The sequence below is a fragment of the Passer domesticus genome, chromosome 1 (assembly GCF_036417665.1).
Source record: "Passer domesticus isolate bPasDom1 chromosome 1, bPasDom1.hap1, whole genome shotgun sequence".
NCBI lineage: Eukaryota > Metazoa > Chordata > Aves > Passeriformes > Passeridae > Passer > Passer domesticus.
Window position 1 is genome coordinate 51,140,470 of NC_087474.1, and position 13,044 is coordinate 51,153,513.

Here is a 13,044-nt window from a genome sequence, read left to right on the forward strand (position 1 = left end):
CAAAATTCCTTGGCTATGACACATAAGGAGTAACAGAGGTTGCTGCCAGAAGAACAAAACTGGGGTGTAACCCTCCTCAGATATCACAGTGGGTGGTGGAAGATGACTTAATGCAACTGAAGTCACAGACTATCTCAAGATCCAAGTCAGCTTTTTTTTCTTCTTTCTCTCTGTCTGTTTAAATAAAGATGGACTGGGAAAAAAAGTTGTGGCTGAGCAACAGGTTTTCTTCTTTTGGTGCCAGTCTGTGTTTCCTAAAAACAACACAGCTTCTAAGTCATCTTCCCCTTCCATTCTCCCAGTTAGGCTCCCAGAAAAGCAGTCCCAGCAGATGCTGCTGGAATGGCAGAAGGTGCTACTGTTATCTCTGCAGGGAAGGAAGAAGACAGGCAATGAGCCACACTTTCAGGGCTCCACCTCAACATTTGGCTAATGGTACCGAACACAGAAGAGTAATTACTGGAAAATGGGAACTTGCTTGACTACTAATTCTCATTGCTTTTGCTGTTAAATATTTCTAGAACAGTGGAAAAACTAAAACTAAAAAATAAAATAAATTGTGGGGTTAGCTCAGAGCCCAAAGCTTTTAAGTAACAGTAGTAACAGTCTGGAAGCAGGTGCCATAATCAGGTCATCAAAGAGCTTGTGCTTATTTCATATTTGCCTACAATTCATGTTCCATGAAGCACTGTGAAAGAGTAAAACTGTGCTCTAAATTTAAATCTGGTGTTTATCAATCCAGCCTAAGACACTCTCTGTTCACATAAACTCCAGGCTATTTTTCAGGCTTAAAAATATTAATCTAGCTGGATTGGCTCCCCACAGCTGCAAAATACTCTGTTCAGTTAAGGAGAAAAACAGATGCAGAATGAGAGCCCTAAAAACCCTTAGAATTTAAACAAAGAAGTGTCAGTTTGTGTCTGTAACATCTTTGTAACCATTTAGGCCTAGGAGAGTTCCCAACCAGAACTAGCTACCAGACAGGAAGAAATTACGAACTTCGAAAGCAATTTTGGAAGAGGAGCCCTCACTAGGTAGGTTCTCCTGATGCTCACAGTTATTACTTACCCAAGAGACAGCAATCAGACTAACAAGGGGAAAAAGACCACTTTGGCACAGAAAGACTGTAGCATGGAACACTGAAGGCAAATCAAAAATACCTGCAAGATGGCCAGATTGTGGAAGAAAATGCTAGGCTTTCCTTCAGCTCTGCCAGATGTTATCAATTGTATTTAAAATTCTTTCTTCCTGTGACTGTTGAATTTGGACACCTATCATTTTGTCTACACTGCAATGGAAGAGCTTGCTAGCCTCCTTCCATGCATGGACACACACCTGTAAAGGTATTAGGAACCAAAACAAAACTGAAATTTCTGTCATGCCATGTGTTTCAAAACCGCTTCTGGATACTGCAGCTGAATTATGCTGTTGGAAATGCTGAGGACATCACTCACTGCAGGAGGTGGATGCAGTCTGAGTGCAGCGAATTCCCTTGTACAAATCGCAGTGTCCAAAAACCAGTGAAACAAAAGCTCAAAACCCACCCTTTTTTAGTGTCTTGGCCAAATAAGAAACCAGTGAAACTTATATGAGCAGTCTCTGACCTGATGCAGTGTTGACTGGTTGTCTGGTGTAAGACACATTAAAAGTAGGTTCTTCTACTAATGGAGGAGGGTACATCCGCCTTCGGATAAAGAAACCAGCTCCACAACAGAATAAAACTCCCATCATCAAAAGGAACCTAAGCAAAAAGAGAAGGGAAGTCAAAACCTGCACATTCAGCCAGCATTTAAACCCAAACTGTTCACTGAGAATACACCAGCCTACAACTTTTAACAGGATTTCTTAAACAGGTTGCCTCTTGAGAGCAGGTCTGTCATTTGGGATAGCACTCCTGGAGCACTTGTATTATGGACATCTTCAGTGATTAGTATTGTCAATGTTCTCTGGCACGTAACCTACAAGTAAAACACATTTGAACTTTTCAAAAGTTCAGGTTCACACGTGACCTTGGCTGCTGGGATGCTAAACTGAAATTCCAGGTCAGTACAGTTTCAAACTGCGCATCTTGGATGCAGGCCCCAGGCTTCAGCATCTAAGCTGCTCAGGAATGTTTGTGGAGTACAGAGGGGAATACTATTCTGCATTTGCCCCTGGAAGAAGAACCTTAGATATTCTTAAATTAACTCAACATTTTAATTTCATCTCCCATGGGAAATATGGTAGCTGGCACTTAAGCTCAAGCCGGAAGACTGAAGCGTTCAGTACTGATGGCAACAAACTTTGCTTTGTGCTTCCTACAAGGGATATTACATTCTCCATAAAAAAAAAAGACATTATTTAGACACCATTCTCCTTCTCTCAGCATCTTTTCCAACCTAATTAAACTATCCTCATCATTTCCTTGTCCTGGTGTGGTGGAAACAGGAACATGCAGCAAGGGCACATCAGATTTTGGTCTTCAGACAGCAGCTTTCACCATCTTTCCTTGATCAGTTACCAGACACTACAGTGACTCGTGCAAGCTCTTGTAAATAGGAATGGTTCTTTTGCCCGTAATTGCCATCTTGTTTCATGGCCTTTTACTGGAAGACAATGAGAACTGTGCTTTTTTGGAAGGCATGGAAGTTGGCCAGAGGCAAGCCTACGCACCATGATTATCTCCTCTGGAAAATTCCCAGGTGGCTGAGAGAAAGAGTGTGGCACAGTATGGCAGCAAGAGTTACTTCATCCAAAGGCTCAAACTCTGTTCTTGTTTCTACATTAGAAATGAGAGCAGAAGGAGGTTCTTTTTCCCTGAGCCAATATTTATACATTCCCCTTTGGCAGTGTTCCTGCAAAGGATTTTTTTTCTGAACAGAAAAACAGAGATTTACGACGTCACCCCAGGGATTGAGAGAGAGAGCTCTTCACTTATATCAGTAAGGATTGTACACTAAAATCCCACAGTCAGCTTTGGCAAATCTCTGTATTATAGTATACATCAGGCTTCTGTTTCTCACTATTTATTTGTTTCAGTTTTGGGGGCTTTTAAAAAAAAATCAATCTTCAAATTCCACATTAAAATGCCTGAAAAAAGGTTTTCTAGGGAGTCTTTCCTTTCTCTCAACTGTAATGAGAAGGTTTTATTCAGGTGCTTTCTTAAATTACACTCCAAAAGGAATTTACCTTATTTTTTCATTATGCATATAACAGTGATTAGTTTAAGCTTTATCCAGATTACTGAGCTGCTGGTTTCACAAGCTCAATCTTTCTGCCTTCTTTTCCTTTGCTGTCATCTCCAGCAAAATCCTCATAGTCATAAAAGTACTTCTCTTCCTTTTTAATTGAAGCCTCAATTCAGCTGGCAGGAATATATTAAATCCTGCCTAAAAGCACAATCCTGCTTATAGGATCCACTTTTAAAACTGAGTGCCCAAAAAAACCAGGAAGAATGTTGCTCTTTGGTAGTAGCTGAGACAGGCATAAAGACTTCAGCAGTTCTGGATAAAAGTGGAGCCGCTGCTTGTACAAAGCAGCAGGATGCATAAGCAGGAAAGGTCAGCCTGACATGATTAACCTCCTTTTTCAGTGTTTTCTTACCACATCAGGAGAATTTTATAAGAAAAAAGCAAAATCCATGCACTTCTATGTACATACATACCTTCCTACATACTTGCACCTACTGTACTTTAAAACTACCAGAGCTGGCAATATCCTGATGTTAAGTCCAACCAACAAGACGAGGACAAACACAAAATTCCCAAATTCCCTGCACCTACCAAAAATACCATAGTCGCTGGATAGAGAGAGCTCTTACACAGCATCTTGAGCCACAGCAATCCTCATAGGAGCGACATCTGCATAGGAGAAACAAAGAGACAGTGGTGTTGAGTGGCTGTCGCTTAAAGGATTAAAATGGCATCCCCAACCCTGACACCATTCACACCCCCAACCAAAGCATTATTTTAAGAACAGACTACCCTTGGATGGATAAAGCTGTCAATCATATGCACAGCACAGCTCTATCCCTATTCAGAAACTTTTCCCATGTTATTGAAACTAACTTCCTATATACTTAATCTCAAAGCACCTCTAAAAGACCAAATATGGTGTTCAATTCTATACAAAAAAAAGGACAAGTTATAAAGAAAAGCAGTATCACTGGGTTTTCTTCCACAGTAAATGAATACTGACTCCCAACAGATGTTTGCAGTTTTATTCACAGGAACAGACAAAATCTGCCAGAACGAAACTGCCAGATCACCCTTTCTTTGAAATCAGCACCTTCCAAGCAGAGTAACCACTGAGTGCAGAGGAAATTCCAATTGTACCACTATTTGCAAATTTTATGCCCTTTTTTCTTCTCAGAAGTTGCACTGGACTGCAAGTGCCAGCAACTCCCATTATTAAAGAAGCCTTTCCTCTAAAAAACCCCCACACTTCAAATTAATATTTCGTATGCACAGAACATTTTCAAAGGTATTACATCACCAGTCATTGTGAGGTACCACTTCACAAAAAGCAAGCACATACATTAAGGGCAACCTCTGAACAATTCCTTTGGTAACTCCTATTCCCACACCAATGAAAACAACTTAATAGGGAAAAGGACCAAGTTAACACAGAATCTATGGTATGTAACAGACTTGAATGAAAATAGACATATAGCAATAAGATTACTATATCCACATACAAAAATAAAAGAGGAGGTGACTACAACTGGATTGATGTTTTTAATTTTTTAAGGGTGTTCACATCTGTGTGCAGAAGGCACATATTTATTTAAGCATCTGATCTTGGACAGTTTGCTCAGCTGCATGACTGTGCTCCCATATTTGCATGCAAACTAAAACCACATCAACTGAATAATTGTACAGACAATTACACATTTACATGCTCAATTAACAAGGCTTCACTCAGAAAATACATTGTCACATAGGCTTCAGCCTCTAACTGGGGCCAGAGAAGGATGCTCTATGGATACATAATCAGTTGTTTGCAAGTGAAAACAGTTACGTGCTCTTCTGATGACAAATAAGTAGGATTTATTCAGGCAAGCCAAAGGATCTGACTTGATCATCATTGCAAGGTTCATTAACAGACTCAGGCACCCAGTTTGAGACTCAGGCAAGGAAGTTGCTCATACCCAAAAGAGAAAACACCCACTTTGCTGCCACTGAACATGAAAGTGACCCATCTGCAATTTTTCTTCTTTAAAGTTTCCCAAGACCCTGACAACTGCTCATACTCAAAACTACCAAAACTCACACAACTACCAATAAGACTTAGCAAACCAGCATTAACTTCAGTCCTCTTGGGACCAAGAAATTAAGTATTCCTCAGTATTCCTCCATGTTTCCACAGTGATTTAACCTAACAGGAGCTTTCAAGACATATGTTGAAGTCAAGGACAGATTCAGGTTCCTTACAAAATGGGCTGGGAGCTGCTGTCTTCTGTTACACCACTGCTCATGGTACCCCTTTGCTCTTGAACATGTTTTGATTGGAGCACTTCATCCATGGTGATGGGTACTTGCTCCCTTGAGTGATGCTGCACAGCAAGGATTTTATTGGGCCAGAAAAGCAGAGAAGAAACTCAGCCCATAAATCTAGAAACCCTTCTTGAGTCCATTAGGACAAAAATAAAAGGAAGGATTTTAGGAATGTGAATAGTCTTTATCTCTGCCTCCACACACTGGCTCTCAGTCCAGACACATACATCTGACCACACACAGGATGGGGAGGGGAGGCACCATTTCCCAGAGCCCCAAGAGCTTCACCTTAAAAAAACTTAAACAGAGAGGTCACAGAGACTGCACACACACCTCCCCCATGCCCACCCTTGCCTTGTTTATTTTGCACCTGTTTTCTCCAGAGCCTGAATAGATGGGAAATGGCTATTTAAAAATATATAATTATGATCATTCAAACCACCAAAATTAAAGGAGCATCTGTAGAGGAATATAGTACCTGAGTCTGCTTTTTATCTTTAAGTTATCCAGGAGTCAGCACCATTTTTCAAGTCTCAAAGGCTTAGCTTTTATTCCTGCAGAAGAAGGCCACAGCACCAGCTGGATGGCAAAAAGGCTACACTGCTGAATATTTATGAAGCTCCTGAGACCACTGACTGACAAACAAACAGGCCATCAAAGAGAAGCTTCAGGTGACTGAACTTTGAAATGGTTGAAAACAATGATGCAAAGGATGGAGGAGTCTCTCATGGTGGCTCCAATTCCTGGCAGTCAGTAAGCTTTCTTACAGTGAAAGCCAGTAAGCTCAGCCAGCTCATCCCAGGCTGACCACTGCATTTGCTGGGTGGATCTGTGAAAGGAAACCAGTACCACAACCCTTTGAGATCTGACACTGGTAACTTTGTAACTTCTTACCCATAAAACCAAACAGGAGATTTATTCTGTGTGCCTGTGAGAATGGACACATGTACCCATATGCAGGAGCATGGAATCAAGGCTGGAATCAAGGATGATGCCAACCTGTACTCCCCACCACTTGACAGCAGCACCAAAAAGGACGGGAAGAGTGAATATTCCATTTGCTGATACTGCCATCAGACTATAGCAAAAGCTCTGCTGATCTCTTGTTCTTGATTCTATGCACTGTGGAAAAACAACACAATATCCTGACAATATTAATCCCCATTACATGAAAATTAACTTACTTACAAAAGCCATATTTATTAGCTGGCAAAAATCAACAACAAAATCAGCTTATTAATGGAGTAACATGCAAGCTTAAGTATAATCAGTCTTTGATGTACTATCTCTCACTGCCTGATGGCAAATCACAGCAGAATTAAAAACCTGGTTCATCAAAAAAACCATAATTAAGCACATGCACATATATTTATTTAATGGTATGCATTTTCTTTAAATTAAACCCATACTTTGGCTTTGCTTTACAAGGAAGGACCAGTGTGCCTAATGCCAGTCGAAGCAGAATGAGCCTTACTATCAATCAGAAGTGGACTGAACCCATCTCCAGAAGACTTTTCTAAAGTCAATTTCCCTCTTTCACAGATCAGTGATGATCCCAAAAACTGCATTTCCCTAGGGTAATGTTCATTTCATTGATCAAAAGTTAACCTATGACACAGGAAAAGACATAATTAGTTGATTTGCTAATCTGCAACTTCACCAAGAATACAGTCTCTCTTTCAAAAACTGTGTGCAATGGGATTTATGATTTAGAAGGTACATATTTTCATTCCTAATTCAGTGGAATAAAAGGACAGTATGTGCATGTCCAATGTTTTGAACTGCTGGCACACCAAGGAAGTGCTGTGTCACAGATCAAAGTTACACAGTGTGTCAGGTCACAGGGACATGGCTTTTCTCTGGATTCACGCTTAAATCACGGCACTGAACTTCCTTTCTTTATGGACAAGCAAAGCATAGTTTCACATAAAGGTGTATGGTATGACCCAAACCTTACAAACCAACTCTTTACTTGCATGTGTTCTATGGATAATAGCTGCTCAATGATATGGTCCAATAGCTCTTCTCCAATTATACCTGCATCTACACAGCTGAACAATTCCCATCCCAGTAAAGCTGCTGCAGCAAAGAGCTGCATTCCCTACCACCACCACATCTTTGAAAAAGGAGCTGTAGTATTCTTAGGTTTTTTCTCTAGCATCGTATGGGCCAAAACCTGATTTAACATTTAAGATGTTTGATTAGTAATGTATTTTTGAAGAGTGAAAAAAACATAAACTGTCAATCCACATGTAATGGCAGAAACCCTACTGTAGACACAGAGACAGAGAATGAGTGAGTGAAATAAAACCACAACCCCACATCAACAACCAAATACAGTAAACTGCATCATCTCTAACCTCATCTTGTTCTGAAGACAAGCCTGACATGAATTCCAGAAAAAGGTTGTATACCAGTCAGAGGTTAAATGATTGCTGCACATATCTGTAAATTCTATGATACAAATTGGGATTCATTAAAACACAAGAAGCACTGGCAGTTTTGGAGTGGGGGGCAAGAAAACTGAAGGGAGTCGGGGAACTGTGTAAATGAAAATACAGCAGTAGTCCAAAGCTAAGGAATGAACTGCAGAGGCTGGGTCATCTCCAGGCAGATTCAATGCTGAGCCCTCAAAGTCAGAAGGTTCAGGTCTGCTCCCATGGAAGAGATGACAGCAGACAGCTGAAGTGTGCATATGCACTTACTTGTTCTAGGACAAAAGAAGTTTTAAACATAAAATAATCTAATCTGCTTGCACCTCAGCTGCCAGGATATAATGAGGTTGAACAGATTAAAAACAAATAAGGCCTGAAACAAAAAGAAAAAGCAGGCAATCACCACAAAGTGACTAGCAGAAACAATTCTGATGAAGCTCTGAGTCATGGCTGTACTATCAATGAGGAGTGATGTCACTGAGGTACACTGCCACAAGACTTAGACCTGACAGACAAAAAATGGGGAAGATCAACTGAAGATGTACCATGTAATTGAGAAAGAGTTCTTTTTCTACCAAGTTTACTTAAACTTTTATTAATTTCAGACATTTCTTAAGTGCATTTCCATCTTTCCATAAGAAACAGTCTTCAAAGCAAGCCTGTACTGCTGTCTAAGGAATGGCACAGACTATTGGCTGCAGACATGAGGAAGACCACCATACAATGGAGGGGTTATCCCAAGGAATCTACACTATATCTATGCACCAATGTTACAGGTGCCCACAGAACATGGAAATTGAAACAGAGAGTCTAACTCTGCACTCTGGAGTCCCACCTAAGCATCTGTTTCTGAGTCCCAAAGTGGTTTAATCTCTCTCCAGAAAGATGCTGCAACACTAAGGCCACATCCTTCCACTAGCATTCACTCAAGTGCTTGAGGAGCAATAAGATAGGCAAGGTCTTTGGCTGTAGGGAACATCTGCATTCCGGCCTTGGTCTTAGGGTCATTTGTGTCTCCTTGGTCTAATTTTCAGCAGACACAATTCCACCACAGCTACCTGCAGTTACAAGTTCCCAGCACCTAAAAGCATTTATCTTCTTATAAATAGCCAAGGTGATCTCTCAGCATATGCAGTAATAGTGCCTTGTCAAACATAGGTCTGATAAGTATGAATAGATAACTTTATTATAATAAATACAGCTGCTTCATAGATGAATGGACCTCAGCGCACATCTGTACTTCAGGGTAATATCACTGCTACTGGTGCCAAAGAGAGATAGTTATCCAGGTATTTGGTAGATCACACAGCCCTTACGTAAGAAAATGTAAGCCATAAAAAAGGAAAAGGGCTGTCAGTTAATTTTTTCTACAGAGTAGAAACAACTGAGACAGAAACGGTATTTGCTCAGATAAGAGTCCTGTCTGCTTTGACACAGCTAAAATCTCCTATAAGACAAGGTACTTGGCTCCTGTCCTTCATATAGACATGAAAAACAAGAACAGGCAACAGCTGAAAAGGGCTTATTTCTCAATTACTCTTTATGTGAAGAGTCTATAAACATATAAACACCATCTCTGTGATCTCTGTGCAAGAACTCAGCAGAATACAGTAAATCCTCCCCCACTTCTGATGGGATGAGAAGTATTTGCTCAGGTGCTCCTATCAAACCAATCCTTCTCACACTCTTCTGCTACCCAAAGATTTACCATAACCCCAGCCCTCTCTTTCCAGATCCTAAGAAGATAGCCACCCTGCAGAGGAACTCTCTTTGTTATCTGTAAAGTACCACTACATGGCTTTCTGGCCAGCACATATCCATCTAGAAATTTTCCCTGCTCCCCTTGCGGCAGAACCTAGCAAGAATTGCAGTAGCTTGGGCTTTGGCAGTATATGGAGCCTTAAAGAGTCATTTTCCAACACAGGCTGCAAGCTTTTCTTTCACAGAACTAAGCAGAGAAACAGCATTGCTTAAGGCTCTGACAAAAGTAAGCCACAGATAATGTGTATGGCAAGTTTGAATTTTCTGGAGGTGGAATTGTAAATTTCTTGTATCAACAGCAATGAGGAATTCTAGTTAAACATCAGGCCCCTTATTAAACAGATGATTAGTATTTCAAGCTGCTCCCAGTGGGCAGGCAGTCCTACTGCATCTCATGCCTGCTTTGGGAAATCATAAGCAGTCTGCTGGCAGGGGGCGATGGGTATCCAGGAATTTGCTGTCTGCCTTGATTTGAGATACTAAAGCATAGTAAACCTTTTTTTTTCCTGCACCAAGCCACTGCATGATCAAATGCAGAGAAGGACTGGGTAGTAATGGCCAGCTGTTAAGTGCCATCAAGTCTTTCAAAACTTTAATTCGGGGTCTCCCTACTTAGGAAGGGTTAGAACTTCAAGATTACTTAGGTGTCAGATGCACTTTGACACTGTCCATTGAAGCTCAAACCAGGGGCAACCTTTCCTTTCCCACTGACAGGAAGCTGGAAGAAACTGATTCTGTCTCTATTAGGGTTCTTGCCTGGGACATGGAAGAACTAAGACCTGATGAGTATTTCAAATCAAACACCTTTCACAGGAAAAAGTGAGGCTCACTCACAGGAAGTCACAACTGTGGTTATCACATCCTTTGGAAATGAGAAGGGAATGGGACTGGGTTCTCTGCTCCACCTCAGCCAGGGGAGGGTCTGGTCTCAGAGGAGTACCCCACTAGAAGACAGAGGATGCCCTCTTTTTCTCTTTCCTCACCTTCTCAGAATTAGCTGTTCATACCTGGTCAGCCTCCAACTCCAAAACCGTCCTTTAAATCTGAAATTAGGTCCATCACCTGTTTGATGGCTTGTGAAGGTTGATATATTAAACCCCTCTCCAGGACCTACTCCTAGCAAATTGAGCTGGGTGTTAATTTGGCAGCCTAATCACCCCAGATTGCTTTAGATAATTGATCCATTGAAGGAAATTCCAGTATGTGGCAAGGCACCTACCTGCTGGGTAACTCTAGTCTCTTATTTGGAGCAAGGAGTAAGCCCCTTCAAGGGCACTGACTTTTGAAGCTTTGACATTTTGCATCGTTATTGTTTAAGGCCGCAGCAGACTGAGGAATGGTGGTGGGATTCTGTTGCCTTTTATACAGGTGGTCTGATAATTCCTGCTGTCTTCCTTCTTGACACAAACCGTGGACTTACGTCCTTGCAATGAACTACATCTGCAAACACGCCCTTCCTGGGGCTGCCCACTGCAAAAGTGAGCCCTGGAATGAATCCAGGTCTCTGTATCTGTACAGTGCCAGCTATTCAAAGTGCCTGGAAGAATGCAAAACTATTACATTGCCTCCCCTCTCCCTCCTCCCTGGTGGCTTCAAATCAAATGGAAGGATAAATCAGCAGCTATATTACTTCCCTAAGCACACACCTGCTGACACTTCATGCAGCTGTAATTGCAATGGAAAGCTAAGTGTACCACATCAGGAAAGCCAACTTAATTAACAGCAGCAAACACAACAGGATGTGGAGCACAGACAATAAGACACCATCATGCAACACATCCACTGCCTGGTTTGGGGTGGTTTCCCAGCCTACTGGACAGACGTTGATGGGAGAAGTGCCCTCTGAGCTATCTGAGTAACAGCAAGAGAAAAACCCTTTTTAATGTTTTCACCTGGAACATTTTGCAGGTTCTTGATAATGCACAGAATTATTATGGACTGACCATGAAGAATGAAAGGACTCACATTCAAAACTCAGATGAGTATGGCTGTGTGATAAATTCAATAAAACTTAATCAGCAAAGTAAGAAAAGTACGTGAAAATGCACAAAAAATTATTTCAAAACCCATGAAAAACCACAAACTTAATATATTCCTCATTCTTCTCTACAATAAGAAAAATAAATTACTCTTCCCATGCAGGGTAGGAGCATGTCTTAAACACGAAGAATACTAGCAAACATTTATTTTTTAGGTGTCCATTAGTGTTCTTATACTAATTCTAAATGAAAAATTAAACAGATTTCATAAACACAAATGTGTACATGTGCAGCTGTCTGCTGTATGCAGTAAACTGGTTTCTATGGCCAAAATACACTAGCCTAAAAATAGGACTTCCACCTGCTTTCAACATTAATTCAGGTCCTGCTTTGGAAAAGAATTAGAAGACAATAAGAGATGCCAGTCCTCTCTGTTCTGTTCTTCACTTAATTGCCAACAGCAATGGTTAACACTTCCTTCCAGAGAAAATGTTCATGTTTCTTTCTGGAGGTCTTTCACCTAGTAGCATACCTTTGAGAAGTCAAGACCTACCTAAGACAAGGAACCCAGGGCAGAACTCAGATGCAAAAGGTCAGTATTTAGGAGGCAGAAGATGATACAGGCTACCAAGGAGGCATTTAGAAATCATCACACATACAAGTAGGTGCGATGTTAGAAAAGCCAAACCTCACCTACAACTAGTAGCTGGAAGGTACACAAAGACCTGCAAGAAGAGCTTCTACCACTACACAATGGCAGTGGAAGCCATCTGTGGACAAACCAGAGAGTGGGAAATGTCATTTACCCCAGCTTCAGCATGGCTTTCTATACTGTCTCCCCTCAACATTCTCATAACCAAGTGCACACCGTACAGCCTGGACAGGCAGGCAGCTAAATGAGTTAAAAAAAACCAAACAGAAACACCACAGTGAGGCTCAAAGGGCAGGGGATAATGGGTGCCCCTCCCTATGGATGAGTCCTTCACTGCCCCAGTGGCACCAGCCATGGTATATCTATTGCTGTGGACACATGCCTACCACTCATACTCAAAAACATTCCTGCTGTTTTATAAATATGCCACGAAGCCTGGCAAGGAGAGGATTAGAAACATGCATCTGGAATTTATAACCTCACTAAAAGCCCCAGTATGATGGTAGCTAACAACTGAAGAAAAAATAAACAGAAAAGACCTACGGGACTGATCAGTCATAGCAGGAAATACACTTCACCCTGCAGTGAGGGGGACATTCACAATCATGCCAATCAAACTACTACTCATCAGCAAAACTTAAGGCAGCCTTCCCTCTCCTACTCATGCCAATTTAGAAATGGAAAAACAACTGGAATATCTTAAGTGCTGCTGGCATCTGCCTACAGGGAAGGTGGTTTTGCAA

At 41.3% G+C, this 13,044-nt stretch overlaps 1 protein-coding gene across 3 annotated transcripts in view; it reads right to left on the reverse strand.

Moving 5' to 3' along the window:
* VOPP1 (VOPP1 WW domain binding protein) overlaps positions 1–13,044 on the reverse strand; it is a 61,724-nt gene that overhangs the window by 1,110 nt on the left and 47,570 nt on the right. For all 3 annotated transcript variants that reach the window (XM_064419622.1, XM_064419616.1, XM_064419633.1), the window contains exons 3-4: positions 3,762–3,839; positions 1,605–1,741 (exon numbers count right to left, since the gene is read on the reverse strand). In XM_064419622.1, the coding sequence (XP_064275692.1) occupies positions 1,605–1,741; positions 3,762–3,839 (215 nt within the window). The remainder of the gene's footprint in view (positions 1–1,604; positions 1,742–3,761; positions 3,840–13,044) is intronic.